This window comes from Otolemur garnettii, unplaced genomic scaffold, assembly GCF_000181295.1.
Source record: "Otolemur garnettii isolate 467f Iridium unplaced genomic scaffold, OtoGar3 scaffold00027, whole genome shotgun sequence".
Classification (NCBI taxonomy): Eukaryota; Metazoa; Chordata; class Mammalia; order Primates; family Galagidae; genus Otolemur; species Otolemur garnettii.
Window position 1 is genome coordinate 2918842 of NW_003852422.1, and position 27861 is coordinate 2946702.

The 27861-nt window shown below is 48.0% G+C and overlaps 1 protein-coding gene across 1 annotated transcript in view; it reads left to right on the forward strand.

Moving 5' to 3' along the window:
• Positions 1-26427, forward strand: part of ZNF516 (zinc finger protein 516) — a 68830-nt gene extending 42403 nt beyond the window's left edge. Inside the window, exons 2-5 of the mRNA XM_023512372.1 lie at positions 5687-7150; positions 12449-12553; positions 13402-13469; positions 22203-26427. Of these exons, the coding sequence (XP_023368140.1) occupies positions 5687-7150; positions 12449-12553; positions 13402-13469; positions 22203-22262 (1697 nt within the window). The 3' untranslated portion in view covers positions 22263-26427. The remainder of the gene's footprint in view (positions 1-5686; positions 7151-12448; positions 12554-13401; positions 13470-22202) is intronic.
• The last annotated feature ends 1434 nt before the right edge of the window (positions 26428-27861 follow it).

A 27861-nucleotide genomic window follows, 5' to 3' on the forward strand; every position in this document is an offset into this window, starting at 1 on the left:
GGGTACACACGAGAGGAGATGATGCCGTGGGTACACACGAGAGGAGATGGTGTCGTGGGTACACGTGGTCCAGTCTTTGAAGCGACGATGTCATAGGCGTACAGCTGAGCCCCTGTTTCCGTGGTCTCTAGACTCCGTACTTGGGACCTTGGAGAAGGGAGGACAGAGAGACGCTCTCAAGTGTGTGGGGCACACTGTGTCCCCACAGAGTCCTGGGGGGCTACCTGGGGGTCTTGGGGCAGGGTGAGGGGCTGACTCCACTCAGGCAGCTGCTGCTCTGCCCAGAGGCCCCCTCGGCCACCCCAGAAACCTCATTGTCACTGAACCCTGTTGGTCCACCCTGTGGTGGCCTCGCCCTTCTCAATTTTGGCTGAAGGTATAATCACCCAGTGTCTTTTTAAAAGAAAAAACTAATGTGCAGGCTGCTCCCCCAACGGGCTGATTCTTAGCCTAGGAAGTGGGCCTGCTAGTTTCTCAGTGTGGACGGCCCACGCATGTCAGGGGCTGAGGGCTGGCCCACCAGCCCTCTCCGTGTGAAGTGGAGCTGGCCGTGTCCATGTAATTGTTCTGCTGTGACTCGGTCCCTGGCGCCTCACCCCAGGCCCATCCTGGACAGGGTCCTAGGTATTTGTTGCTCTTCTGTGTGTTGTTTGGAGCCAGACTGGGCTCTTGCCACCTCCAGATGTGTGGAGAACAGAAGACCCTCTCCTGGCCTCATCTTTAGCCTTGTTTTCCGTTCAGTAGCTATAGATGCTTTTATTTGGTGTAACTTTGGGTGGTGTGGCTCCCTGGGCTTGTGGTCCCCTCGGAGCCCAGGGTCTTTTTCATGGTGCAGCTTTTGAGCCAGACCTTGCTCTTCTTGCACTTTGTTTTTCATCTTGCCCTTTTCTGTTGAAAACTTCTGACTCTGCTGACGGTGTGAATCTGGCTCTGCCTCCTAGCTGAATGTCAGCCCTGGTCTGACAAGCTGATCCAGTCCCATTTCTCTGTCTAAGTCACCAGTACGGATGACCGGGGTTAGTGGGAGGATGGGCACTGCAGCAATGCCCGTGGCTTTCTCCTCTCGGTCAGAATCGCTGGTGCTAGGAGGGCATTGCTAGTCTATGTTCTGGTTTTCAAGACTATCTGGGGGAGACTAGGTCACGCATTCTTTTGTCCCCCAAATTACTAGCTTAGTAATCCTTTGAAAAAAGGAATCACGTTACAGGTTGGTAGGCTTTTGGTTGGTTTTTTGTTTTGTTTTGTTTTTTTGCCAAACCTGGTAAAATACTTTGAAACTGTACTTTATAAACCAGAACACCAAGATACACAGACGTTATCTCACCTGCTGTCTCTGCAAGTCACGTGTTGCTCAGTGCCGACATCTCTTTGAGCTGCTGCCTCTGCCATGCCGTGGCTCTTAAGTCTCTGGAACGTTCAGTGCGTGTGAAAAGCGAAGCCCGTGGCAGCATTAGGAGTCAAGGTGCTGAGCTGGCGGGTGTGGCACACAGGCACCGAGTCTCTTCCCACTCTGTTATCACAGTGGGAACCTGGGAGGAGACGACCTTGCCTGTGTCTGACCTGAGCCTGCGAACCTGAGGTCAAGGGGTCAGGGGGCTTCTCTTGTTTTGACTTTTCTGGTTTCCTGACCTTTCCCACCTGACATGTCTGTAGTCCTGGGACCAGAACCCTCATGGGCACCTGAGCCATGGAGGGGCCAGTGCAAGTCCTGCCTGGGTACCCAGGACAGCAGGTGTCTGAACAGGGTGCTGAGAGGTCAGGCCTGGTAAGGATCAGGCTCCGAGTGTCCTTGGCAGGTCTTTTTCCTGTGGAAAGGAGGACGTGGTGATACCCTGGGTCATCTATCTCTATAGCTGACTTTATGGTGACTGAAATTATAAAATATTTAAGATGTTTGGTTGCAGAAAGTGTCACGGGTGGGTGCAGCTGTCAGTTATAGAGACTAAAACTGAAAAGTCCTGAAAAGGCACGCTCTTAATTTAGTCCATCAGGAAATTGTCCTGGTAAAGAGTTAAAAAATTCGGAACCAAGTAAAGGTCTTTACACAAGTCTAGTTCATGTAAATCAGTGTTTCTCAACCCTTTTTATCTCACTGCACACTTGAACCTATAATTAAACTTCTACAGCACACTTAAAGTATGTTGATCAAAAAAAAAATTAAAAAAAAGGAATATACTTACTGTGTTGTGAACTTCTTTTGAAAATAATTAGTGGTCTTTCAAAATTTTTCTGGTACGTCTAAGATCCTCTCACAGCACAGCAGTTAAAAATCACTGCTTTAAAGAATCTCTTTAGGGTGATTCTGATAATGCCATTTTTGGGGTTTAGGAAAAAAAGATTGTATTCCCAAGACTTCTTAGCAGTCGCAGTAAGAGAGCTTGACTGACATCATTGTTTTCTTCTTGTTCTTTTTTAAAAAGAATCTCAATAATGACTCCTAGGCTTTCTTCCTGTGTAATTTTGTAGTGTGGCACTTTCCCCTTTCCTTAACCTTTAAGAATGGCACCATTTCCTCCCGCCCCCGCCTCCCCAGACTTGTCAGCCCTCAGTGGAACTGCGAGGTGGCTGGGGAATGGGGTGAGAGCAGAGCAGTCACCCGCTCCTCCATTCATTCCCCTCCCTGCCAGTGTGAGGCAGAGCCAGGCCGGAGCGTGATGCCACCCGCTTGACCGCTGAGGGCTACACCCCCACAGTGGTTCAGAGTTGGGAGCCGGTCCTCGCTGACCCCACGTGGTCACCAAACTGCGCCAAGCACAGTGCTGCTGGCACAGGTCCAGGGTGAGACCTTCTCACCTTCCCTTAGAGACCTGGGGAGGCCAGGTGGCCAGCGGCACCTTACTATTTATGGAGTTACACAAATCACATCCATCGTTTACAGAAATAATGGCCGTTATGAAGCCAAATATGGGGGGGAAGACCTGGGAAAAGTCCTTTATTATAAACACTTGGGAAAGGAAGTCCAGTCAGGAAAGCATCTTGTGTGGAGTCCAGAGTGTGTGTGGGGCTCAGTGCCCAGAGCTCAGTGGCTGAGGCACTAGCCACATACAGCAGGGCTGGTAGGTTCAAACCCAGCCCAGGCCTGCTGAACAACAATGACAGCTACAACAGCAACAAAAAAATAGCTGGGCATTGTGGTGGGCACTTGTGGTCCTAGGAGGCTGAGGCAAGAGGATTGCTTGAGCCTGAGAGTTTGAGGTTGCTGTGAGCTGTGACGCCATGGCACTCTACCAAGGGTGACACAGTGAGACTCTGTCTCAAAAAAAAAAATGTGTGTGGGGAAGGTGCATTTCTGCAGGAATCTCATTGTCCAAGGACTGCTTTGTAGGAAGTCCTGGAGGCAGGAGGACCGCTGTCCTGCTGGGCGGGTTAGCCTGACCCAAGGAGGCGGAGTCCACAGGGATTGCAAAGGAATGTTCCAAGACGGGTTTCACATTCACATGATGAGCGTCAGTGTGAATGAAACAGAGGCTGAGATGCCCTTTTCCTGTTTGACTCCAGGTTAAATACACATTCTCGTCCGCAGAGCTGCCCAGAGCTGCCCTGTTTGCTTTGTGAGATGCCTCAGTTGCTGCTTGCGTGACAGACAAATAAGTCTGACTTCGTTTAAATGTTAGCTTTCCAGAGTCAACGGGCGTCAGGCAACTTATTCATCCTTTGTCTCACTTGCTCACCAGTTCTGCCGTTCACCCCATGCTGGTAACACTTTTTACATGGACATGATCCTTTAAGACAGCTTAAGCTCACCACCTACTCAGTTATTGGAAACCAGCCTTGGTCACCCTGCTCCTAGGGGCTGCAGGGGTGCCTTCTGGGGTAGGCATGGGGAACCCTTTGGAATAGGTTTTGTTTTTTTTCTTAAGCAGTTTGAGGAGAGTCCTAAGAGTTACCTCCAAAGATATACTTGGAACATTTTTAAAGACCATTCTGAGGAGGAAGATACCTATATTCCACTGAATGTTAAAATCTCAAAAAAACCTTACTTAAAAGTTAATAACATGAGGCCTTCTTGTAAGAGGACGCCGGACAAGTTAATCTACCCCCACCATGATTTGACTGTGGGACAGAAGACTAGTGAGGACTTGTAGGGGGTACCGAATCCCACGTTCTGCAGTTTGGAAGGTTTTAAGACACCTAGAAACTCTTCTCCATCTTCCAAAGTTAGATTTCTAGGTGCAAATGAATCTGAGTCTTAAGCACAAACTTCACTTTTGCAGCGTATCTTCTCTGACTTTGGAGAAGCTTTAAAGCCTCAGAGCCCAGCCCACGCTGTGGTGGTGGTTGTCATGATTGTGTGACGTTCCTTAGGTAAGGCGAGAGGGTCAGGCCACACCATACCTCACAGTGGCCGAGAGCTTAGCCCAGGCCACGGCTCAGACGCTCCTTGCAGGCCCTTTACCTGTGGGAACTCAGGGTGGGGCTGCTCCCAGGTACACCATTCCTCTGAGCAGCCCGTATAGGTCAGTAGCCTCACACCCCTCAGGACTCAGGGGCCTCTAGGGAAATTTTTGGCCTCAACAGTTCAGGACTTGAAATCTGGAATTCAGGGGAGATGTGCAGGCTGCCTCCCTGGGTGGGGCAGGGTGTGCTGCGCAGCCCAGCGGTTTGCCGCAGATACTGGGACCCCGTGGACAGAGCAAGCTGCGTTGCCTCCCTGCCTCTCTGTGCCCATGCACGGGTGGGCTATGCCTACATTCTTCAGTTTTCGTACCCTAGGACAGCAGTCCCCAACCTTTTTGGCACCAGAGACCTGTTTCTTGGAAGACAATTTTCCACAGACTGGGGGCTGGGGCATGATGATGGTTTTGATCTGAGTCTGCAAACCACTGATGTATTGGAATCTCTGTGCAGCCAGACCTCTCTGCTGATGATCATCTGTATTGCAGCCGCTCCCCAATGCCGGCATCACCCCCTCAGCTGCACTCACATCATCAGGGGTTAGATTCTCACAGGGAGACCGCAGCCTGGATCCCTCCCACTCACATCATCAGGGGTTAGATTCGCACAGGGAGATTGCAGCCTGGATCCCTCCTACTCGCAGTTTACAGTGGGGTTTGTGCTCCTCGAGAATCTAGTAACTCTAGTTATGCTGTTGATCTCACAGGAGGTGGAGGGAGCTCAGGCGGTGGTGTGGGGGATGGGGAGCGGCTGTAGACACAGAAGCAGCTTCTTTGCTTACCCTTCCCCCAGCTCCTGTTGACAGCCCAGTTTCTGACAGACTGGGGGCCAGTACTAGTCTGCGGCCCAGGGGTTTGGGGGCCATAGCCCTTGAATGGTTAGAGGTGATTGTGAAAATGCCACAGTCGCCTTAAATGGAGAGTTTTTGAAAAGTTGTGTAAGGCTTAGACAAATAATGAAGTTGCACAACTAGTCACACTCTGCTGTCTAGTACCAAGGTGGTTCCACCAAGCTGGATACGCAGCCGTTTTGTTTTTTCTCTCTCCCATCTTTTGAGTCATTTTGATCAAATGGAAAACAAGAAGCCCTGAGCACACGGGAGCTCCCTCAGGTGCCAGGTGTGGGCAGACCAGACTGCAGTGTGGCTTGTTCTGCTGACGCCCAGTGTGCCCGCCCGTGCTCACAGTGTGTCTGCGACGTGCTCCTCTGTGACTGGCGTAACTGGCAGGCATCCTGTACCCGCTCTGTTCTGACCACAGTGGTAACTCCCTTCTGCATTTGCTTCTTCCAGGGACCCGGCCGCACCACTGCTGCTTTTCTGAAGAGGTTGCCTCCCCTGTGCTGTCCAACGGAGACCAGAGTCACAAGTGTGGAAGTCGCTCGTCAGAGAAAGACACCAGAGAGGCCAAAGTGGGGATCCCAGGATCTGTGTCTGTGGTGGAGAACAGCAGCAGAGAGGCTTCCAAAAGACAGGAGCAGCCTAGGTTTTCTGTGGACTTAAAGATGCCAGCATTCCACCCCAAGCAGGAGCTGCCGGGCTCTGGTGACAGCGTGGAATTCCCTTTGGGTACGGACGGGGCAGGCTCACAGCTCTCCTTGGAGAGCCAGGCGAGTCACCCTAAAGAAAAACTGTCGGATTTGCACAATAAGGAGAATGCTGGGGGAGGCAAGAGGGCTCTGGCCCCAGACCTCGTCCCGCTCGATTTAAGCGCAAGCTCAACGCGGGATGAACCCAGCTATAAGGAGACAGCGTCCTCCCTGCAGGCAGCTTTGGTCATTCACCCGTGTCCTTACTGTGACCACAAGACCTACTACCCCGAGGTCCTGTGGATGCACAAACGCATCTGGCACCGGGTCAGCTGCAGCGCCATGGCCCCCCCATGGATTCAGCCCAACGGTTATAAAAGCATAAGAAATAACTTGGTTTTCCTTTCCCGGAGCGGGCGCACGGGCCCCCCGCCTGCCCTTGGGGGCAAAGAGTGTCAGCCTCTACTCCTCGCTCGGTTCACCCGCACGCAGGTGCCAGGGTGGGTGCCGGGGTCCAAGAGCAGCTCTTCTCCCCTGGGAGTGACCACGAAAGCCGCTAGCATGCCTAAGAATAAGGACAGCCATTCTGGGGGCCCCTGTGCGCTGTGGGTGCCTGGCCCCGAGGGGTACCGACAGACCAAACCCAGCCACGGCCAGGAGCAGTGCGGTGCGGCCGTGCAGGGGCCCCCACTGAGACCCAGGCAGGAGGCCAGCTCCAAACCCATGCCAGCCCCTGGCAATGGGGGCTTCAGCAGAAGTGCTACCCCCACACCCACTGTCATAACTCGGGCCGGCACTCAGCCTTCGGCCAACAGCAAGCCGGCAGAGAAGTGCGGGGTCCCCCTGGTGGGGGCCAGCTTTGCCCCCCCAAATAAGCACAGTGCCCCAGACTCCCTGAAAGCCAAATTCAGCCCCCAGCCTCAGGGCCAGGCTCCCATGAAAGGCGAAGGGGGCCCTCTACCTCCCCACGAGCCCCCCTTGAAGGCAGCCCAGGAGCTGAGGACGCTGGCCACTTGTGCAGCGGGGTCCAGAGGGGATGCTGCCTTGCAGGCTCAGCCCGGCATGGCTGGGCTGCCCCCTGTCCTTCACTCCATCAAGCAGGAGCCGGCGGCTGAAGGGCACGAGAAGCGCCTGGACATCCTCAACATCTTTAAGACATACATTCCAAAGGACTTTGCTACCCTCTATCAGGGCTGGGGCGTCAGCAGCCCCGGGCTGGAGCACAGAGGTAAGATGTGTGGGCTCCCTGCTCCCCGGGCGGCTGTGTGTGAGCACCAGGGTCATCCCTAAATCTCAGGAGTCTTCCTTGAGTCACATGTGCCACCCCCCTTGCCTGCCAAGTGGCCCTGAGGGCAGATCCACCACGGTCAGGGCTGGTGCCATCGCTGGCCTAGGAGGTGGCCCCAGGTCCCTCCGACCTCTTTCCTGCTGATGGCGTGGTTCCTCACCCCAGAAATTGGCAGGCGCGTCCCTTGAGACAAGAGTGTTCATTTGATGTGATTAAGTTTTATTTTTCTGCATATGCCATTTAAAAACCCCCAAATCAGTGCTCCAGTGCTAGTCAGCAAAGCCTTGCGTGGGGAGGACGTACCATCTAAGGTCCAGAAAACTGAATTATGCTAAAGTTGCTGAAAAATCGTATCTTCAAAGGGAGTCCTCCCAGGTGTCACCATCGGCTCAGACAGCCACAGCAGTCTGGACATGCCACTCGTTTTCCTCATGTCGCCTTCCATCTGTGCCCTGTCCCCCACACCCTGTCCCAGGTAGAGAGCAGAGTCCCTTTCACTGAATGTCCAAACACAGACGTTTTCTGTTCTGTTAAAAAACAAAAGAGCAAAACAACCTCCCATGGCAGGCTGTGACCTAGGTGGTCCTGACTCCAGGTTGCCATGCCAACCTCTGATCTTGAGGTGTTTTCTCAGAACCTGGGCAGAGGAAGCTGAGGTGGGGAGAGAGGGTGGCACTGTCTTGGACACTCTGTGGTCTTGGCAGCAGCCTGCCCTGTGGCCTGTCTCTCCCACAGGGTGCCTCCCCTTAAGCTGGCTCTGTGAGGCCTGTCACATCCTCCTCACTATGCCTGACACAGATGAAGTGTCATGACCACTTTTTAAAAGGCCCTTGGTGCTGCCCGCTGGGACTGTGTAGCAGGAGTTACGTACGGTTTCTAAGAAAACAGAAGTTAAGGTTTTGAGAAGTTGCAATGACGGAACTTGAAGTCTGCAGTAACCAAACTATTTTTTCTCGTCCTTAAGATTTTTCTTTATATAAATAGTTCTAAGGACTTTCTTTTTTAAAGAGAGAGATTAAATATTTACCTTTTGAATATGAAAACTGTCAGATAGTCCATGAAGTGTGTGTGTCTGTCTTAGATTGTTTATCCTTCTAATCCAGGCGTTGAACCAGAGCAAGTCAGCACATTGATGCTGCTGTAGTTCACGCTGATCTGGTTTCTTAAGGGAAGTGTTTTAAACTTCTAGGTCTTAAACTATGCTTGGTAGTAATAAGTGGGTTTTTAGAGTCCCGGCATCAGGATTTTGAGGAGGATTTGAGGTCAGCTTGTCTGATCCCTTGGTCAGCAAGGCTAGGCAGTGCTGAGCACCTGCAGTTTGGACCCCGCCTCCCCCTTCCCCCCCCGCCCCCCGCAGTGGGGAGGACACCTACCTCCTGCCCTGAGCCTCGGGGGACTTGTGTGGCTCCTGGTCTCCACTTTGGGGCTGTCAGAATGAGCTGAGACCTTGTCCGAATGACAGTCCCCTAACCGTCCAAACGCTGTTCCCTTGCCTTTCCGGGTGAAGCGTCCCTGCTCGGTGGCAGTTCACCTGGTCTCCAGGGCGTCCAGCATTTCCTCTTTTCCTCATTCAGTGTTTGCTTATGTCGCTTTTAAAGCACTGTGGCATGGAGGAAACCCAGCAGGCTCGGCCTGGTCTGACTCTGGAGCAGTGAACAGAATATTAATGTTCCCTGTTTAGAGACACTGCTGCTGTCACTGCAGTCTGGGGTCTGTGTGCAGCCCAGAATGCCCCAGCACTGTCGTGTTTCTGAACGCAGTGATCGTTGAGTTAAGCCCCATCCCTGCGTCCGCTCAGCTGTGTCACCTGTGTGTGTACAGAGCTGACTTTCAAGCCACGAGTCTAAAACAGTGTCTTTCAACCATTTTTATCTCCTGGTACAGTTGAACCTATACTGAAGCTTCCCTGGTACACTTAAATTATGTTGACCAAAAAAAAAATTTTTTTTTGAATTTTTTGGAAAATAATTTAATTAATAATCTTTACAAATTTTCACGAAACACCTAGGATTCTCTCCTGGCCCACACAGGTGTGCTGCAGCATGCCGGCTAGAAATCCCTGGTCTAGAATCTCACTGCATCATCCACGGGCTCAGTGTCATCCTCTCAGCGTGCCTCGGGAGACTTGGCTGAGGTGCTGGCACTTTGCAGGTCTTAGGGCTTGGGTGCATTTGCTGTGCATCTTCTGGTTGAGTGTGCTCTGTACGTGGTCACTGAGGACAGGTGGTGGTGTGGCATCCCCCTGCAGAGAAGCACCAGTGGGTGGAACAGGCAGTCCCCTGCTGCGTGTGGGAAGTCGCTGTGCTAGCTTGTGACTCCCTGGTCTCTCAGTTCCGTTTATACAGAGAATTGGTTACTCGGGCTGCCCCGAGACATCGAGCTCTTTTTTTCAGAAGTTAGGAAAGATAAGTCTCAGAGCCTCTTTCTCCCACACGAGTTTGGTTGATGTTACTGTGGACATGAATAGTTTAGAATCCCTAGCGAGAGAGGACAAGAAAGTGACTGTTGTTACCTCCCTAGGGGTTTTACAGACTAACCTTTTAAGAATAAGAACCACTGCATTTTCTATAGTGTTGCTATCAGGTTTGCAAACATGTGAATAGAATTTGAGTACCTTATTGCTGGAATAGTCATAAGATAATAAATTATCCGTGTTTGCAGACTCTGTGCCCAGCCTATATAATGTGTTAATAGGAGTTTTGGAATAAAAAATTGAAGGTACTGGAAGATAATTCTAGATAAAATTATTAAGTCTTACTGGGATTTTAAAAATAATTTATTCCAAGGCTACATTAACATGGTGATGGGAGGTTTCTGCTTGCTGGAGCGAGTGCGTCCCTTTGTCTGTGGACTCTTCCCCGCTTCCCTCACAGATCACAGATGGCAGACTGCAGCATAGCGAAATGAGACTTTGCTGCGTCGCGTGGCCTTCGCTGAGGACTGCAGCCTTTTCCTTCACTTAAGTCCACTCTCTGTACACAGCTCAAGTTTCTGGGTCAGAGTCTTGGTGCTGTCTGCTCACCGGGTAGTCTTCAATTCAAATGAAGTTGGTAACCTTTTTACTAACTCAGAATTCTGGAGTAGCTTGGGCATAATGTTATTGACCATAAAGGGCAAGCGTCCTTTCTTTTAATAAGGAAGAAAAAGGTGATATGATAACGTGCATGGGAAAGTCGTGTGTGCACACACGTGTGCGCCGATGGGTACTCAGTGCAGGGAAGTGAGGGGGAGGCGTGCTGTGTTTCCTCTGTTGCTAGTTTGTAGAGAAAATAGCCAAACAATTTCTTAGAAACAAATTATAATGACTTTGTGTCCCACATTCACGATGTTCAAACACTATTAGGTATCCTGTGTGGATGGAGTTACCCAGTCTGTGTTTAGATGGGTGCAGGTTACACGTGTACTAGGCAGGTGAGCAGTCACCCTCCGGGATTATTTTCATAAGAGCTCGGCTGGATAGTGTTTATAATGAAAATGAATGGGAAACAAAGTAGCTTTTAAACGTAAGGATGGATGATATTCCTGAAAGGGTAAATGTGTCAGCTATTCCACAAATTTCTCCAATTTCTTTTCCACACTAAATATAGAAAATCAAAAGTTCTGGAACTGCAGTCACCAAGGCGAGCAACCTCTCTGCCCAGGTTGCTTGGTGAAAAGTCATAGTTCCTTAGACGTCTTGGACATCGTAACTCCTTATCAGATGTACAGTTTTCAAATAATTTTGCCCATTCTGTGGGCTCTCTGTTCACTCTGTTCTTTCTTTTGCTGTACAGAAGCTTTCTAGCTTGATACTGTCTCATTTGTCTATTTTTACCTGTGTTTCTGGAGTCCTATCCAAAAAATCTTGGCCCTGAGCTAAGAGTCTTAGAAAGATGAGGGGTGTAGCAGAGACTTGGGTCTCCCAGGAGGTCCGAAGCCACTCCCATGCTTCAGTCGGGGCGCCCTGCTGTCTTCAGTCACGGTTGCTTAGCACTGGCAGTGAGTGAACATCGGTTAAAATTTTCCTTACTGCTCTTTTTGTGTTTCTGAATAAGGCAAGGGGAAAGTAAGGACTTTGGGGGCAAGTTCTGAAATTCCTCTGATGCATCTTCATGACCTGTACGATGAGAAATGCTGTAAGATCGGCCTCCTGGTTCCTGTTTCTTTGCTTGTCTTCACGAACATCCCATGATGTAAAAAACAATTTTATGTTATTTTTATCCGGGAGCCACTCTGAATTAGGGCAGCTTCTCAGTAAGGTCCCTTCTGCTCTCCATTTCATTTGGCTTTTACATTCAAATGTCAGACTTAAGATATACAAATGCTCGGCTAAACAAAATAGCATTTAGAAAAGGTATTGGCACAGGCTTAGCTTTTTTTAGTTTTTATTTACACACACACACACACATAAATATATAAGTTTTTTTTCCCCTTTGAGTGGCCACGGAGCCTTACAGTGGCACTCAGGCTGGGGAAGGGACGCGGCTCCACGTTTCCTCAGAGGGAGGAGGTGTTCAAACAGCGGTGCCCCCTTTGCAACTCCCTGTCCAGTCAAACCCAAGCCGTCTTTCTGCAGCAGAAGGGTACATAGCAGGGCTGAGTCCAGTGTTGCATGATCTTCAGAGAAAGATGGGGTTTCCGTGTGTCCCACTGCTGCTGGTGGTCTGACGAGGGTGGCCCCCGGGGCTGCCACCTGGCTTTCCCTGGCTGGCCCATTCTCAGGAGTCCTTTGGCCAGGGCTAGGGGTTGCGTCAAGGAGGCCACCAGAGGGCCCCTGTGGGCCTGCTGCTGCTGGTAACCTGCACTGTCCCCTGGGACCAAAGCCTGGGGCGGCGGCTCTGGTCCTGCTGGCTTCCTGTTGTCCTGTGCCCTGTCTCTGTCATGTGGTGTCACTCTGATTTGCCGGACTTGCTGCTTGACAGAGCCTATGCGGTCAGGTGGGCATCCAGATGCTCCAGGCCGCAGACCCCTGTCATGCAGCCTGGCGTTGCCCCTCACACCCGTGCCTGTCCTAGGAGAGCAGTTTTTAAATTCCCTGTAATTTATGCATCCTGTAATCCTGGGAGTGCCTGGCCTGTCAGGTGCTGAGATGAAGGCTGATCGTTGTCACCAGGGCCTGAAGGCAGCCTGGTGATGACACAGCAGACAGACTAATGACGTTCTCCTCTCACTCCCCCCACTCTCCCTCTCCTCACCTCCACGCTCCCCCTGCCATGGCAACGCCACTGCCACTGCCACCGCCACGCCATGCCACTGCAGGGACGCTCCGGACGCAGGCCCGGCCAGGAGACTTCATCTGCGTCGAGTGCGGGAAGAGCTTTCACCAGCCCGGCCACCTCAGGGCCCACATGCGGGCACATACAGGTACCCCCTGCCCGTGTCCCCACGGGGAGTCTGGGGGAGGGGACTCTGTGTCCATAGCTTAAGTGCCCACAGCTGTGGACATTTAGATGTCGGCCCCTGTGGGTGAGGCCAGGCCATTACGGCCAGGATTATTACCAGGCTCCTCCCTCCGTTCAACACCTGAAATGGTTTTCATGAGTTTTTTTTGGTATCCAAGTATCATGTGGTTTAATTTGCGATAAGCCTGTTTGCAAGTGCTCCATTCTAATTGGCGGGTAACTGACCCCTCACAATTGATTAGTGGTGGTGCCACAGCATCGGCTGCAGTCTGAGCACCTTTCACATGACACGCCGCTGCTTTGGTGCTAGCTGGACTCTGCGGGGTGTACCTGGACTCCCTGGGATTGGGCAGGAGGCACTGCAGACCCCGGGCCTTGCCGTGCAGCACTTGCTTGGGACCTGGTTGGGCAGGGCCAGCAGGGCTCCAGAGAGGCAGGGAGACTGCTCTTCATCACAAATGAGAGGGCTGTGTGCACAAGCGGTCTGATGCGGAATGACACAGGCCAAATGGTAAGTGATGCAGGAGGAGGGTCCCTTCACACACGCGCTGGTAATTAATGTTGTCAGTGATTGCTTTCATCAGCAGCAGAGTCTGAATTAAAAAGGGCAGTGGCTCCCCGGCAGCCATTATCACAGCCTCTTACTGTAAGTGTTACAGTAAATCGGTATTTTCCGGCCACAGGCTAGACTCTGGTGCCTTTTTTTTTTTTTTTTTTGGTGAAAGTGATTAATCTGAAATGGGCTCACTGAATGTGCAATGGCAGAGAAGCTTGCAAGCTGGTGTGTTAACAAACCCCTTGTTCCCACAGTGGTGTTTGAGTCGGATGGACCCCGGGCTTCTGATGCTCACGCCACCTCTGCTGATGCCCCCCGACAAGTAGGTCTCACAATTAACTGGATGTCTGGGTATGGATGTGGCAGTTGGGAGAAGTTCGGCCATGATGTCCGTCACTAACGAAAGCACCAGATTATTTTTGTACTAGACATGTAAATAATTTTGTGTTGCTTTGGTCCAGAACCTGACCCTTCAGGGTCGTCCACAGGTGACGTGCGTTGAAGGTCACTTGGCCCTGAAGCAGGTGGTTCAGGTACAGCTGGCTGGTGGTGATGCTGGGAATGAGGGGATTAGTACAGAGTGATGACTTAAAACACTAGAAATTCCTGCTTTTTTCAAAGATTTTTTATGTATAAGTTTGCTTGAGAATAAATTACTCCTTTAGGAACACTGCTTTTGAATTACTCCGTTAAGAAATGTTTCACGTGCATTGCCGTGTTCCGTGGCATTAGACACTGCGGGCGTAGCCATAGTACATAAAAGTACCTGTGTGCAGGTGTACGTCGAGTGTATTGTTGCTCATGTGATTTTTCTACATAAACCATTCAACAGGCGCAGAGTGCACAGAACACACTCCTTGTGATGGGTTCTGAGCATTGCTCTGCGAGGCACACTCCACCTTGTGGGGCTCTCAGTACTCTTGGGCTATGAGCACCTGGTTTTTATGGCTCTTCCTTCTTTTTGTCTCTCCTAGAGAATGTCGCACCCACTCTCTTGTTCCTACACAAGCATTCTCTACGTAACATTCTAGCTTTCTATCCAGTTGCCCCAGAAAACTCTGTAACTGTAAATTCTGAAACTGCAAAGGCTTTCTTTGCCACCAGAGTAAATATCCTGAGACCTACCTGGGTGATTCAATCAAGTGAGCAGGTCCTGTCCTTGGAGATCTTGTCTGATGGGTTTCTGGTTTTGATGAGGCCGGTGGTGATTAAGACCTCCCAGGAATCTCTAGAATCACTGGAGTGGAATGAGACCACCCATGATACTTGAAAATTGTTCTAGTTCACTTTATTTGAGGAAAGAGGTAAGAGACATGAAACGGTTTTGCCAAGGGCCTACTCCTGATGAGTGATTGAGCTGGTGTAGAATTTACATTTACCCAACCAGAGATTTTGTGTATTTTTAAAATTTCATTTTGGAATTTCTGTTAGAATTTTTATTTTTGCTAAAGGCCTTTTATTCATGTATGTGTATCATTGACAGAATGCCTTGCCATTTGTTATAGTTTTTTAGTTGAATGCCTTCTGTCTCTCTTAACAAAGCCCATAGTTTTAGGATATAAGGCAGTTGTTTCATGGTGTTAGGACCATTTGTGAAATAAAGATAACATCTTGCCAAATACTGAATTAAAAGATTTCCCAGATGCATGTGACCTCAATTTGAGTTAGGTAGTTCTCTCTCTCTCTTTTTTTTTAAACAGAAATAAACCCCCCTTGCCTCACCCACAGGAACCATGGATGTGGTGTGGGATATAGTAACAGCAGGGTCATGTGTGTGTGAGATGTAGTAACAGCAGGGTCATGCGTGTGTGGGATGTAGTAACAGCAAGGTCATGTGTGTGTGGGATGTAGTAACAGCAAGGTCATGCTATGTGGGAGAATTACATCTTGAGATTACAACTGGAGCAAATCCAAAGTGTTGGTACTTACACAGGTGACCCATAAATCCATCAAAGCCTTGTTGGTAAGAGTGTTTGCCAAGGGCAGGGAACACAGAGCTGTGAAGAGCGTGGTGAGGTTCTCCAGGAGCACACACCAGTCTCTTTAGTGATACTAATAATACTACCTAAGTCTCTAAGGTGCTTGCCACAGGGAGATGCAGGACATTAAAAAAGCAAATCACTAAGACTCTATTTTAAATTATTTCTATGTTACTTTTCATGCTGGGAAATTATAATAATTGTCACTCATCCTTGATGCTAAAGAGAAAAGATGCATTTACAAGGTTGTCTTTGGTTCTGTGAAGACGCTGGGATTTTAAGCTGAGCACCAGTGAACATCGTTGTTGGCAGTAACTGAGCATTGTGGCCTTGGCCGTGTGGGATTCAGACTAACCTACATGTTAGCTCTGGGTACACAGATCTCAGCACCTGCTTCCTTGCCGTTTGGAAGGCAACGGTGGTTCAGGCCATAACACTGAAACCGAGCGAGGTTCCTATGCCTCTGTAGTCTTAATCCTGCCTTTGCGAGCATGGCCTTGGATAGGACTCTCTGACCTTCATCACGTTTAAAGTTGCTTTTGTTGATTTCTCCCTGGACGCTCTGGTTCTCTAAGGAAATTCCATTTTCCTTAACATTCTTTGGAGCTATAGTTTTAGAAATTCCCATAGAGAATCACCTATTGGCTCGGATAGTTGAAGAACACACCAGTAATAGGTTCACATCATGGGGTGGTTCTTTCTTACCCTACACTTGCTGTTGTTAAATTTGAGATATGTCAGACGTGCAGAGCAGTTTTCTGTAATTTGTGTCTGCAGTGTGGCTCATACTTACCAGCCATGTTCTTGCTCATGCTTTTAAAGTGCTTTACTGATGTTAATTAATGTTTAAATCAGATGTTTTCCTGTGGGCCTTAGAAGCTGTGGCTTATGGCTTTTTTTAGTTTTATTTTTTTTAAATCAGGCAACACTTTGCATTTATGCAGAAATTATTTGATGTGACACTTGAAGCTGTTGGACTTTTACTACATGTAAGGTGTATGTAGTAAGTGCTAAATTATTGAATTAAAATGGTGTTTGGAAATTCACTTTCATAATCATTTATTCACTCATTAACAATACTTAGAGCACCTGCCATGTTCCAGGCCCTGAGCAGGATATTGAGGAGACAAAAATAAATACTTTTCCTGTTCTTTTCGTGAAGGTCTTGTAGGGAGTTGAGGCAAGGAGGCAGGACAGAGTGGGACAGTACTGTGATATGATGGGGACCTGTAACCCAGACTTGAGGTGTCTGGAAGAACATGCTTAGGAAAGGGGGGGGGGATGTTTCCAGAAGAAAGCTGAGCATGTGGAAGACCCAGAGTGGACGAACAGGTGGTCCTCAGTATAGCTGGAGGGGGGGGTGCCGGTGGGCAGGGGCTGGAGCTTAGGTCTGGAGAGCATATGAATTTCATCCTGAGGGTTAAAGAGAGTGAGATGCTGACTTCTCCAGCGTCAAATCTTCAGAAAGGGTTTTGGATCTGGACACTGCTGAGAATGAATTTGTGGTGGTTCTTGTTTAGGGTCCGAGAACCCCTTTCCAGGCACTTGGCTTAATCCCAATGAGAGACAAGGTGGTGGAGTTGGGCTGGAGCAGAGCAGGTGGATCTGAGAGATGCTTGGGAGGAGGCAGAGTGCAGGCATCGGGCATGTGACGGGAGGGAAGGGAAGAATTGAGTAGATCCCAGGTCTGGCTAAGGTGGCTGGCCCCAGGGAGGATCCATTCTCTGAGCCTGGAGAGGCAGAGTGCAGGCATCGGGCATGCGATGGGAGGGAAGGGATTCAGAATTGAGTAGATCCCAGGTCTGGCTAAGGTGGCTGGACCCAGGGAGGATCCATTCTCTGAGCCTGGAGAGGCAGAGTGCAGGCATCGGGCATGCGATGGGAGGGAAGGGAAGAATTGAGTAGATCCCAGGTCTGGCTAAGATGGCTGGCCCCAGGGAGGATCCATTCTCTGAGCCTGGAAGGAGGAGCAGAATAAAATCAGATTAACTTCAAGTTAAATTGGAGGGGCTGCTTTGAAATCCAAGTAGGAATGTCCAATGGGCAGGTGAATTTAAATGAGTTTAAAGTGGAGAGGATCCTAGTTGAGAATACATATATTTAATAACTATCAACATTTAAATTCATTCAAAGCTCACTAGTTCTGCTTTGAGAGACCTGACTAATATGAATTGTATATTGGGTTATTGAGGGTAAGGCTCTAACTTTGATTAGACACATCTACTTAACCTAGGAGTCCTCATCTCTGAAAGTGATGGTAGCACTGCTCACTTTGTACCTTGCTCAGATGTGCAGGAGATGGGCCATGCCTGGCAGCATGCTCTCACTCAGCTGCTGTCAGTCATTGTAAAGATGAGCCACCCCCCACCCCCCACCCCTGCAGTGCTCAGACACAGGGTGCCTGCGCTGCAGGCTGAACACTCAGACACTGGGCACCTGCACCCGTGTGGGCGGGGCAGACCACGCTGCGGAACTGAATGTGACCGCTGCTTTTCTGTGGTGTCCCTGGCTTTGACACAACCTGCAGGTGTGCTTCTCTTGTTTAAGCGACTAGTCATTAGTTGACGAGGAAACCGTGTTCGGAAGACGTCTGGTGGACAGACATGGATGGTGTTCGTATATGGGACGGGAGAGAAACTGCCCCAACTTTGCTGTATTAATATCTGAATTTTCTGTACTAGAGTATGCAAACAAATCTTGCTATTACCCTATTTCTCAGCTAAGCAGTTCAAAAGGCTTGAAGCCCAGCTGAAGCTGCTGAAATCGATTTGATTCATCGCAGGTCAGCGTGAAGTTTCCCATCAGCACACAGATCAACTTGGAGGAGAAATGACATAATTTCTTTTGCTGTGTTGTTGGTAGCAGCCTTTTTCCCCAGCAAATCTCCTGTGTGTTACAGGCATATACTTTTAGGAGATCCTAGAAAACCTCACAAAACCCAGCTATTGAAGCAGGTGTTTCGTGAGAACATTCCTTGTACGGTTAGTGAGAGTGGAGAGGACAGTGGAAGCCTCAGACTTTCAAGGTCTGGGTTAAACTAGAGGGTTTCCAATAGGTGGCTAGCTCACAGCGTCTGGGCTTCAAAGCTCATTCTTGCAAGTTGATTGGTTGGTTATAAGCACAGGTTTAGGTGTGAAGTGGGTGGGGCTCATTCTTGCAAGTTTATTGGTTGGTTGTAAGCACAGGTTTAGGTGTGGAGTGGGCGGGGCTCATTCTTGGCAAGTTGATTGGTTGGTTGTAAGCACAGGTTTAGGTGTGGAGTGGGCGGGGCTCGTTCTTGGCAAGTTGATTGGTTATAAGCACAAGATTTGGGCATGGGGGGGGCCTTCCTGGGGGCAGGGCTCATGGGGGGTTCAGACATCCTGCTGAGGGGTGATTTCTTACAAACCAGTGGGAACAGAGGGGATTGTCACTGGTGCTTACTATTTTAGGATTATGACAATTCTGATCTAACAGCTAATTTTTCAAACCAAATTCTGTAATAAGTGAGAGGAAGAGTTCATGCATCTTGCCATTTTAACGAGGCTTTGTCATCTTTAATACAACTGAATAAATGTTTAGTTTCTAGTAATCACTGACATTTATCACTAGAAAAAAACCCTTTGACGATAATATGCTAAAATAGGAGTGCTACTGTTATACAGACGTTAGAGAAAAAATTAGGAGGCTTGTTTAATGTTGTGGAGAAATACTTCTTTTCTTATTATACCATTGCTAAACATTAGATATAAAAATAATTTTTGAAACTAAGAAAAATTATCTCCCTCCTCCCCCTGCAGCATCCTGGTTTTGGGATTTAAAGACCAAAGTGCTGAAATATGAAATCTGGCGTTTTGATTTGTTTGGATTCCTTGCCAAAATTTAAAGATTATGACTAATAGTTTATTTCTTATTATTCTAAATGTTATTTTAAAATAGTTAAGCTGAAGAAATAATTCCACTAATCAAAATAACAAAAAATAAACGGCAACCTAATTTATCTCATTTTTCACTATGGATACCATGATACCAGTGATGGAGAAGTCATGTAGGGTGGTGTATGTGAATATCTGTATGCTCTATTTTAGTTTCACCTTTAGGGTCGCAGCATCACAGACCAGATTTTGAAATTCAGCTCATTTGTTTAATCCTTGCTTGTTCATAAAACCAAACAAACATCTTAAAGCACAGTATCCATTTTCTCCAACTATACCATGTTACCGTAGCAGAGAACAGAGCTAGTGCCTTATGCAGGACGACCACGGGCATGGAAGGCCCTGGCTTGTTGGATGAAGGTCATAGTCAATAAGGTGTCAGGTGTAATTGGTCCTAGGCATTCAGCCTCCTGCCTCATAGCCCCATGGGCAGACCTCAGTTTCAAGACCTGTAGGTTCCTGTGTGACCAGAGGGTACACACTTTATTGTGTACACATCCTTGATCCACACCCATCACTCTATATACATTTCCTTACCGTATAAAGAAAAAAGGAGAAGAATTAGACCTCATGAAGTCCCAGATGTCAGCATCCATCTCTGGTACTTGGAGACACCTTTAGAAAGATAGTATTTCCTTCTACATTACGGAAAAGTCCCCAATTCACAGCTGTGGAAAAAAAGCCAAATTTTCTAAAAGCAGGCTTCTCATTTTTTGACTATTTTTTTCCTTGTGGGAGGAAAAGGCAAGTTGGATGTGCTCAGGCTATCACCGTGTGTCCACCAGATTTGAGTATTTCTGCAGCTCCCTTGTAGCAGATTCCGTTCATTTCTTAAGAACTCTGCTGCGCTGTGCTGTGAATAATACAGGGGTGCCTCCAAAGAATCACAGATGTACGATGATTCTCAAGAAAGGTGGTATTTGGACATATCCCATCAATGATGAAGAGGAAGTAGGCATCTGGAATCATGAACACAGTTCAGCCATGCTGTTCCAGTTATCTCTAGACGTGGCAGTGCTTCTCTAAAATTAGTATTTTAAAAATTTTTGGCCAGGTGCAGCAGCTCATGCCTATAACACCAGCACTTTGGGAGGCCAAGTTCGGGGAGATTGCTTGAGGCCGGGAATTAGAGACTAGCCTGGGCAACATAGACCCCTATCTCTACAAAAAATAAAAAGTAAAAAAATCAACTGCACATGGGGGCATGCACTTACATTTCTTGCTACTTGGGAGGCTGAGGTGGGAGGACGCCTAGCCTGAGAGTTCAAAGTCACAGTGAAGTCTGATAGTGCTGCTGTGCTCCAGCCTGGATGATGCCGGAAGGCCCTGTCTCAGACAAAACAGAATGACTTCCTGAGTCCTGCATTTTAAAAGTTCAGCCATTTTGGGGGAGAGAGCTCTCTTCTTGTCACCTCTGGAAAATTTGATTAGTACTCTACATCTGTGCTTTTTATTCTAAGGCATGTTTGTGGAGGGAGATCCAGGTGGACACCCCACGGGGTGTCATCTGTGCAGGACACACGTTTATTCACATCCTCCAACCTCTTCCCATGGTCCCTGGCTCGTCTGTTTGCTCCCACATGGAGACATTCAAGACCTACACCCAACAGTAATTGATATATACTCCCTCTTTCATCCCGATAAATAGGAGTACCACTGAGCTTCTTGCCTGAGCCCGGTCAGTGACCAGTTCCTCCCCTAGAACCCCAGTGACTCATTCATGGCCTGATGCAGCTGTGCAAAAATGTAAACCGTCTTTCTCCGTTTATAGCAGGAAATTCACTGTCTACTTAAGGAAGTTTTATCTCATCTCTCATTCAGTTACAGTTTCCTACATTTCAAATAAACTGCCATCTACACCACTGCGCCCACCCCCCAAACCCCTCATAAAATTTTGTTGAATAATTTCTAACTTCCACTATATGTCGACTGGTAGATTGTCATAAATTCAGGGCCAGCTTTAAATGGGAATTTTCTGAAACTGTTAACTAAAGAGAAGCACTTAATTCATCATGTCAGCCAGATTTCCCCCCGTTCTTCCTAGGGCTCCTACAGGCGTAGCTGGAAGCCAGTTAGGGTCTTGTGTGAGTGCTGTAGCTTGTGTCTGCCCGTTAATTTCAAGCAGTTGGTTTCACTTCATCAAGATGATTTTAGCTGAAGGTTAATGCAGTTAAGTAAGATTAATTTTGCCGTGGTGTTTTTGTCCTCAGATTATAAACGCCATTGTTCAAACAGTGATGCTTCCAGTGTCATTTGAGAGCTTCTCTGAAAGCTGCAGGCTCACATTGATTCTCGTTTTTATCTTAAGGTTCACTTGACTTTAGAATACCCCTTCTCTTTTGCCAACATAGTAATTATTTATGGAAATTGGAGCGAGCGCTCTCCAGTTCTGACAGACCTGTGTGAGAGCTGTGCTTTCTGTTTGTACGGCACCACTTCTAGCCTTGTTTTCGACCCTATCATTCATTTGTAAATCTGTTTTGTGCCATAGAATTTTGCTTTCTGGAATCCTTCCCTAATTCCCTCTTTCAGCTTTTTCTTGAGAGCCAATTCAGACACTATTGTTTGACATTCTTACATGTGGAACAGTTAAAGTCTAATGATCCTTTCTTAAATCATTGGAAATAATTTCTTTTTTTTTTTTTTTTTTTTTGAGACAGAGTCTCATTATGCTGCCCTCAGTAGAGTGCCATAGCGTCATAGCTCACAGTAGTCTCAAACTCTTAGGCTTAAGCAATTCTCTTGCCTTGGCTGCCCAAGTCGCTGGGACTACAGGCGCCCGCCACAATGCCTGGTTATTTATTTTTTTCTTAGTTGTTGTTGTAGTTGTCATTGTTTGGCAGGCCCAGGCTGGGTTCAAACCTGCCAGCCTCATGTATGTGGCCGGCGCCCTCGCTGCTGAGCTACAGGCACCGAGTCTGGAACTGGTTTTTTAAAGCTGCTTCCCTTTTGAAGGATTCAGGCAACTTTGAAGTATTTCATGCTTGTGTAAAATAAACTACGGTGAAAGTCAGGGATCTTGCCTGCTTGGCCAGTTTGCTCTGTGAAGATCATGGTTTATGTTCTTAGGGTGTTGATTAGAAAATGCATAGGAAGAAACACACCTAGAAACCAAAGATGGAAATGAGCTTTTCTGTTGTTGTTTTCTTTTTTCTCATCCAGGGGAGAGACCATTCTAACACAGGTACCGTCCAGACAGTGCCTCTCAGAAAGGGAACCTAAGGGCAGTTTCCGACACCCCGGCACCGGCTGCCGTTGGCAGGACCCTCGCAGACGTCCCGGCAGCCTCCCACTAGTGACCGTGAGCACCTGTGGAAAAACAGCTGGAGGACTCCCGACCAGACACCTCACCCCTGGAGCTGCTGCGCTGGAGTGGAGACCACAGGGAGAGGCCCCTCCTTCTCAGACACTTAAAAATAAATGAAGATGCTTATCCTCTAGAATTACCTGTAGACACTCCGTACGCACACGTGTGCCCACCCACCACAGTCCTGTACTTCTTACTATAAACAGTGGTACTGGCAGGCACAGTAGGGACGCCAGGCAGCATCTTTGTTTTCAAGACAAGTTTGAGACACTGGAAAAAAGATACTTGTGTGTGTACTGGACAGAGTGGAGAAGCTGAGCGCTGTGCCCGGAGGGACTGTGGAGAGGATGTCCGAGCAGAAGGTGGTGGAGTTGAGGGTGATGAAGTGTTGATACTACTGCCTCTCCTTGTCTTAGTGGGTATTGAAAATAGTGAGTAAGAGGGAGGAAGGAGGTGGCGTTCAGGTGCTGTGGAAACCAGGCTTGGTGGAGCCGGAGCTGCTGCCGTGACCCAGTTATTCAGGGGCTCTGTGGCATCACCCTCTGGGGCGGCCGCTTCCCAAGCTTGTTTCGTTTTCCCACCACATTCCCCGCCGAGGGAACACGCCTGTGGGGATGCGTGCGCTCTGCCTTGGGAGAGAGCTAGTTAACACTAAGAAAAGCAGGCTTCTTTGTTTATTCTCAGGACCTTTTTTGTAACAGGGCTACATTCTGCACCTGCTCACAAGGGGAGACTACACGTCTTACCAGATGATTCAGCCACTGAGTCCTCCTGATGTGGACCTGTTTTAGCGATGGCAGAAGAATCCCTGAGCATAGGGGGGGCCCTAGACCACTGGGGTTCTGATGCTCTGGAAGCTTCTGTCCTCAGCCCCCCATCTCTCCCCCTACCACTCCAGCAAGTAGGTGTCTTTTCTCATTGGGGCTGGTGACCTCCACAGGACAGGTGGCTTTGTTCCCAGAGGTGGGGGTCACCAGGCCTGTGGGTGGGGGCGGCTTTATATACCTCTTCCTTAGTAATGCAAATGCAAGATTTCGTGGTGGGGGTTAGGCCCATGATAAAGGATCTTAAACCATGCAGTGTACGCAGTTAAAATTGTATTCCACACATATAAATGTTTTCTTTCCCCATTGCCGTGACACTATGTGTGATGGTAGTATTTCTGAGAGTTTCAGATTTTTGCACATATGATTTTATGCATTATCAAAAGTTACTGCTGCCTTGAATGAAAATGTTCTGTGAAATTTTTTGCAAAAGCTTTACTAGTTTTTTTTTTTTAATTGTGAAAATTTTGTAAAGGCAGGAAATGGATTAAAACGAGCATGCTAAATATATTTTTCAAAAAAGCAATAATTTTACATGTACAGAAATTATCCTAACCTTTAATACTGGTGAGAGCGACAGTTTACTTATAATACAGTAATGGATTAGTGTGGTTTTTGTAGAAAATGGGCTTCTGATACAAAGACTTGTTTAAACACACACACATACACACAAATCCTAAAGTGTGGTTTTCTTATTTTAATGACTTGTTGAATTATTATATTATTATTATTATTGTTATTAGTTAATGTTTGGTTCTGGATTCTACTTGTTAACTGAGTTTAAATTACTTGACGGTTCAGGCTACTTTGCAACACTCGCAAACAATGCAACATAACTGGCTAGCTTAGACATATATATATATTTTTTTTACTTACTGTTTTTCTGATATCCTTACACCAGGTATGTATGAGAACGCTCTGTCCTCTTGGTGTATCTAGGAATACCCGGTGCAGATACTGTCCCGTGACGGTCCCGGACTGTTCCGTAAAGTTCCTTTGAGCAAAGTTGCAGAGACACATTCCTCTGTCCACCTGAGAAATCCAAGATCCTTTCTGTTGATTTGTGTTGGATCATTTCAGTAGTTTTCCCAAAGCTCTAATATCCTGCATCTTCTGACTTTTATTTTCTTGGCTGAAAGCAAATGGTGACAGTGAGGAATGTTCTGGGACGCGTGATTCAGTCCTGTCTGCTTCTCTGTGTTTTAGTTATTAAAAAGACATTCTGTACCCAAAGCGACACAAAAGTGTAGTGTACGTTTTTACTGTTGCAGACGTGGCCCAGGAGGCACAGCTGCGCTCTCTAGAGCTGGAGGTGTCTTTCTTGCCGGCCAGTCTCTCCCTGGAGTGTCTGGTGGGGGAGAGGGGCACACGCTGGGTCCCACTGGCAGCGCCACCATCCGAGTCTGGCTTCCCCCTATGGCCGTGGAGGACAGTCGGCTTCAATAATGTCGTCTGCATAGAGCGCAGAAGTGAGGGTTTTACTTAGACACGCTGGAGGGGGACCCTCCCGGAACACCACCCTCCAAGACCCGCCGTGCCTGGGCCTGGAGGTGTGGGTCCGTCCTTTCACTGATCATCAGTATTGTATTGGTTTGTTACTTTGTTTATGTCAGTTTGACCATAGTATTTAATATGATTTCTGTTTTCTTATTTATTTAGCCAATATGTTTTGATTTGCTTCTTTCGAGTGATGGTTCCCGCATGATACTCTTCTGTATGTCACCTCTGACTGTTACAGACTTTCTACTACCTCTGCCAATCTGCTGTTCCCTCCTTCTTAACAGGATTTTTACAGTGTTGCGTCTGATGTAACTGAGACAATAAAGGGTTTGGTTGTCTATGCTGCAGCTTCTCCGACTCTCTCCCCTGCTCTCTGCACGCTGCCTTCCAACTTGGCTTGGGCCAAGTCTAGCTTTGCCTCTGGCCATCTTCTCTCTCAGCCCCTCCTCCTCCCTGCTCACATCTCTTCCTCATTGAATTCACATAACACACCCATAATGAGCTCCTAAAATCTTTCAGGTTATTCACTTTTTTTCTTAATTTGAAGAATGAACATTTCTCTGAAAAAATGAGAGATTAAGTATCTTCTCTGGGAAATCGCCCCCATCCCTGTCCACATTTTTGCCTGGTTCCTGGAAAGTCAATTACTGTAATCGTAGATGGCTAAGTTTTCCACTCGAAAACGCAAATAAGCCTAGTGAATTTTGTCTTTTTGATTCTGAAAAGTATTAAATGTTTTCAGAGGTTACCCTAATATTTAACTATTTTTAAACCAAGAAAGATACTGGTTTCCTAAAAATAAGGTGCTCTAGGAATTGGCAGTTGGGAGTTACATGCAGTCGCTCTGAGGCAAAGGAGAGTGGATTGTGGAGCAGGCTGTCCTGGATGCAGGGGGGTGTCTTCTCACCTGCCACTCTGTCCAGGTTGCTGAGTGTGGTCCGGGCACCTCTGCACAGGCACAGGCACATGTGGGGTTAATAGTCTGAGGTTCCTCGGGGACACAGCCCTGATCAAAACAGGGGCCGGTGGTCTTACACTGGTGCCACTCCAGGTGGGAGGTTAGGCAGCTCTCTGGTCCCTCAGCCAAGGGGTGGAGTTTAGGTTAGGGATCAACAGAGCCTCTGCCGGATCCCAGGCAGCAGGACCTCCTGGGCATTAGTGGCTGGGGACTGTCCACCAATATTCCTTCTTTAAAACAAGGCAAGCAAACAGTCCTCCTCCCGAGCCCCGTGGAGTTTTGAGAGGTTCAGTGCTGTAGAAAGGAAGGAGGCGACTGTGTGCACACAGCTGTACTCTCTGTACTCTCCACTTCAGAATGTCTGAAGTAGCATATGCCATTTTACTGCTTTGAACTTCGGTGAGTTCTAACTGTAGAACATATTATTCATTGGGCAGAAAACAGAGGAAAAATTCACAGGCCAGGACGTGAAGTGGCGTGGGGCCTTTGCTGTGGTTGGTGCCTGCTCGGAGCTGTGGTGCGCCTGCGGGAGCAGCACCCCAGGGAAAATGTTCATTCTTCGTTGCTTTGCTAATTATACTTTGAGGCAGTAAAATGCAAAAGACCATAGAATTTGTATTTCCTTTTTTAAGATACAGTTTATAACATTATATTTTGTACTCTTTATATTAGAATTTGTAACTAGATTGTTGTATTTAACTCTATTTCTGAAAAAGTAATTCAATGTTTTAGTTGTGTGATAAAATTATTTAGATAAAACATATTCATTCTATTGGAACTTGAAATAAATAAAAACTTCTTGGAGTTCTTGAGATTTGTAAGACATTTTTCCCCAATTTCAGAGGGTGGCTTAAATTGTCTGGCAGCCTGTCTTGATCTGGGGTTGGTTATTTTTTTGGCTGAATGAACATCCGCCAAAGTGTTAATGCTCTTTGTTTATATAAACAGAAGAGTTTTAGGATGATTCATAAAAATAGTTCACCGCAAAAGATGTCAGAACGGCCCTAGTATTTCTTTCGAAATTTTTGGGGCCTACTGAGTATACACACACTTTTTTAAATGGATGGTGACTGTGTTTGCAGAGCACACCTGTTAGCTCACTAACACGCTGGCTCACACTCACATCTGCCCTAGCTCCTGTACGGGCTGTGCAGGCGCAAACCAGAGGAATTCTGAGTCAGCCTTACGCAGATGACATCTTTGCATCAGAAACTGGGGCAGCGTGGGGCCGGCACTGAGGTTTACTGATCAGATGGCAAACATTGGTTCTAGGACCATCAGCTGCAGTCATGGTTTTAATTTAAACAGATAAAGTGTGTTTTAAAGTTAAAAGATGTAACTATCTCTGTTGACAGAAAAAAGAAGGGAGGAGGTAAGTATTGACTGGTTTTCCAAATGTGGAGGGCAAAAAAGACAGATCTGGGTGTCACTGGCATCCCTCTGCCCCAGCCCTGCCCACCCTGCAGAGCCGGGACCATGGAGAACGGCGTGTACCCCTCCTGTGCTCTGGGATGTAAAGGCTGTTTGGAAGGCGTTTCTGAAAGGCCTGTGGATTGTGCAGACTGCAGTACAGACCTCACCTAGCTTGACGGGCAGCTAGAATTCAGCAGGAAAGCTGACAGCACTTGTGATACGACGAAACAAAAGGCCCTGGCCCAGCTGTGTGTGTGTCACCTGATGTGGGGCATCTTCTAGGTCCCGAGTGGGTGTGCCAGTGTCCCTATGTCCACATCTCAGGTATTTCCCCAGTCCTGGGCATCCTACAGTTGACCTTGTCCTGCCCCAAGGAGGCAGCGTCTCATTCCTCTTCATCCTTCTGCTCACCCAGCAGTGAGGAGACGAGGTCCTACTCTGTGCTGCTCCCTCCTCGGCTCCTAGGAACTGGGTGGGAGACTGGTTACCATGTCTCACGTTCCCATCTCATGCCAGGCACAGGAGCCAGGCATCACGCCACACACAGAACTACACGAAACAAAATGGGCCGGAGCCTTATGACAAGACCTTCATTTCTCTTCATTGTGCTGCTGGAAACAGCAGGGGCACGTTCCTAATCTGGGTTACTAATGTCTCAATCCTACTTTCTAAAAGGTGAGCATTGTTCAAGGATTTAGCACAATTAGTGAAAGAAAATGTGAGATTCCCTGGTCTTTGCCAGCGTTGACACATTCTTGGACTGTCTGGTTTCCTCACTGTCAGCTGAGGCATGAGGGCCTGGGATGATAACTTCAAGGG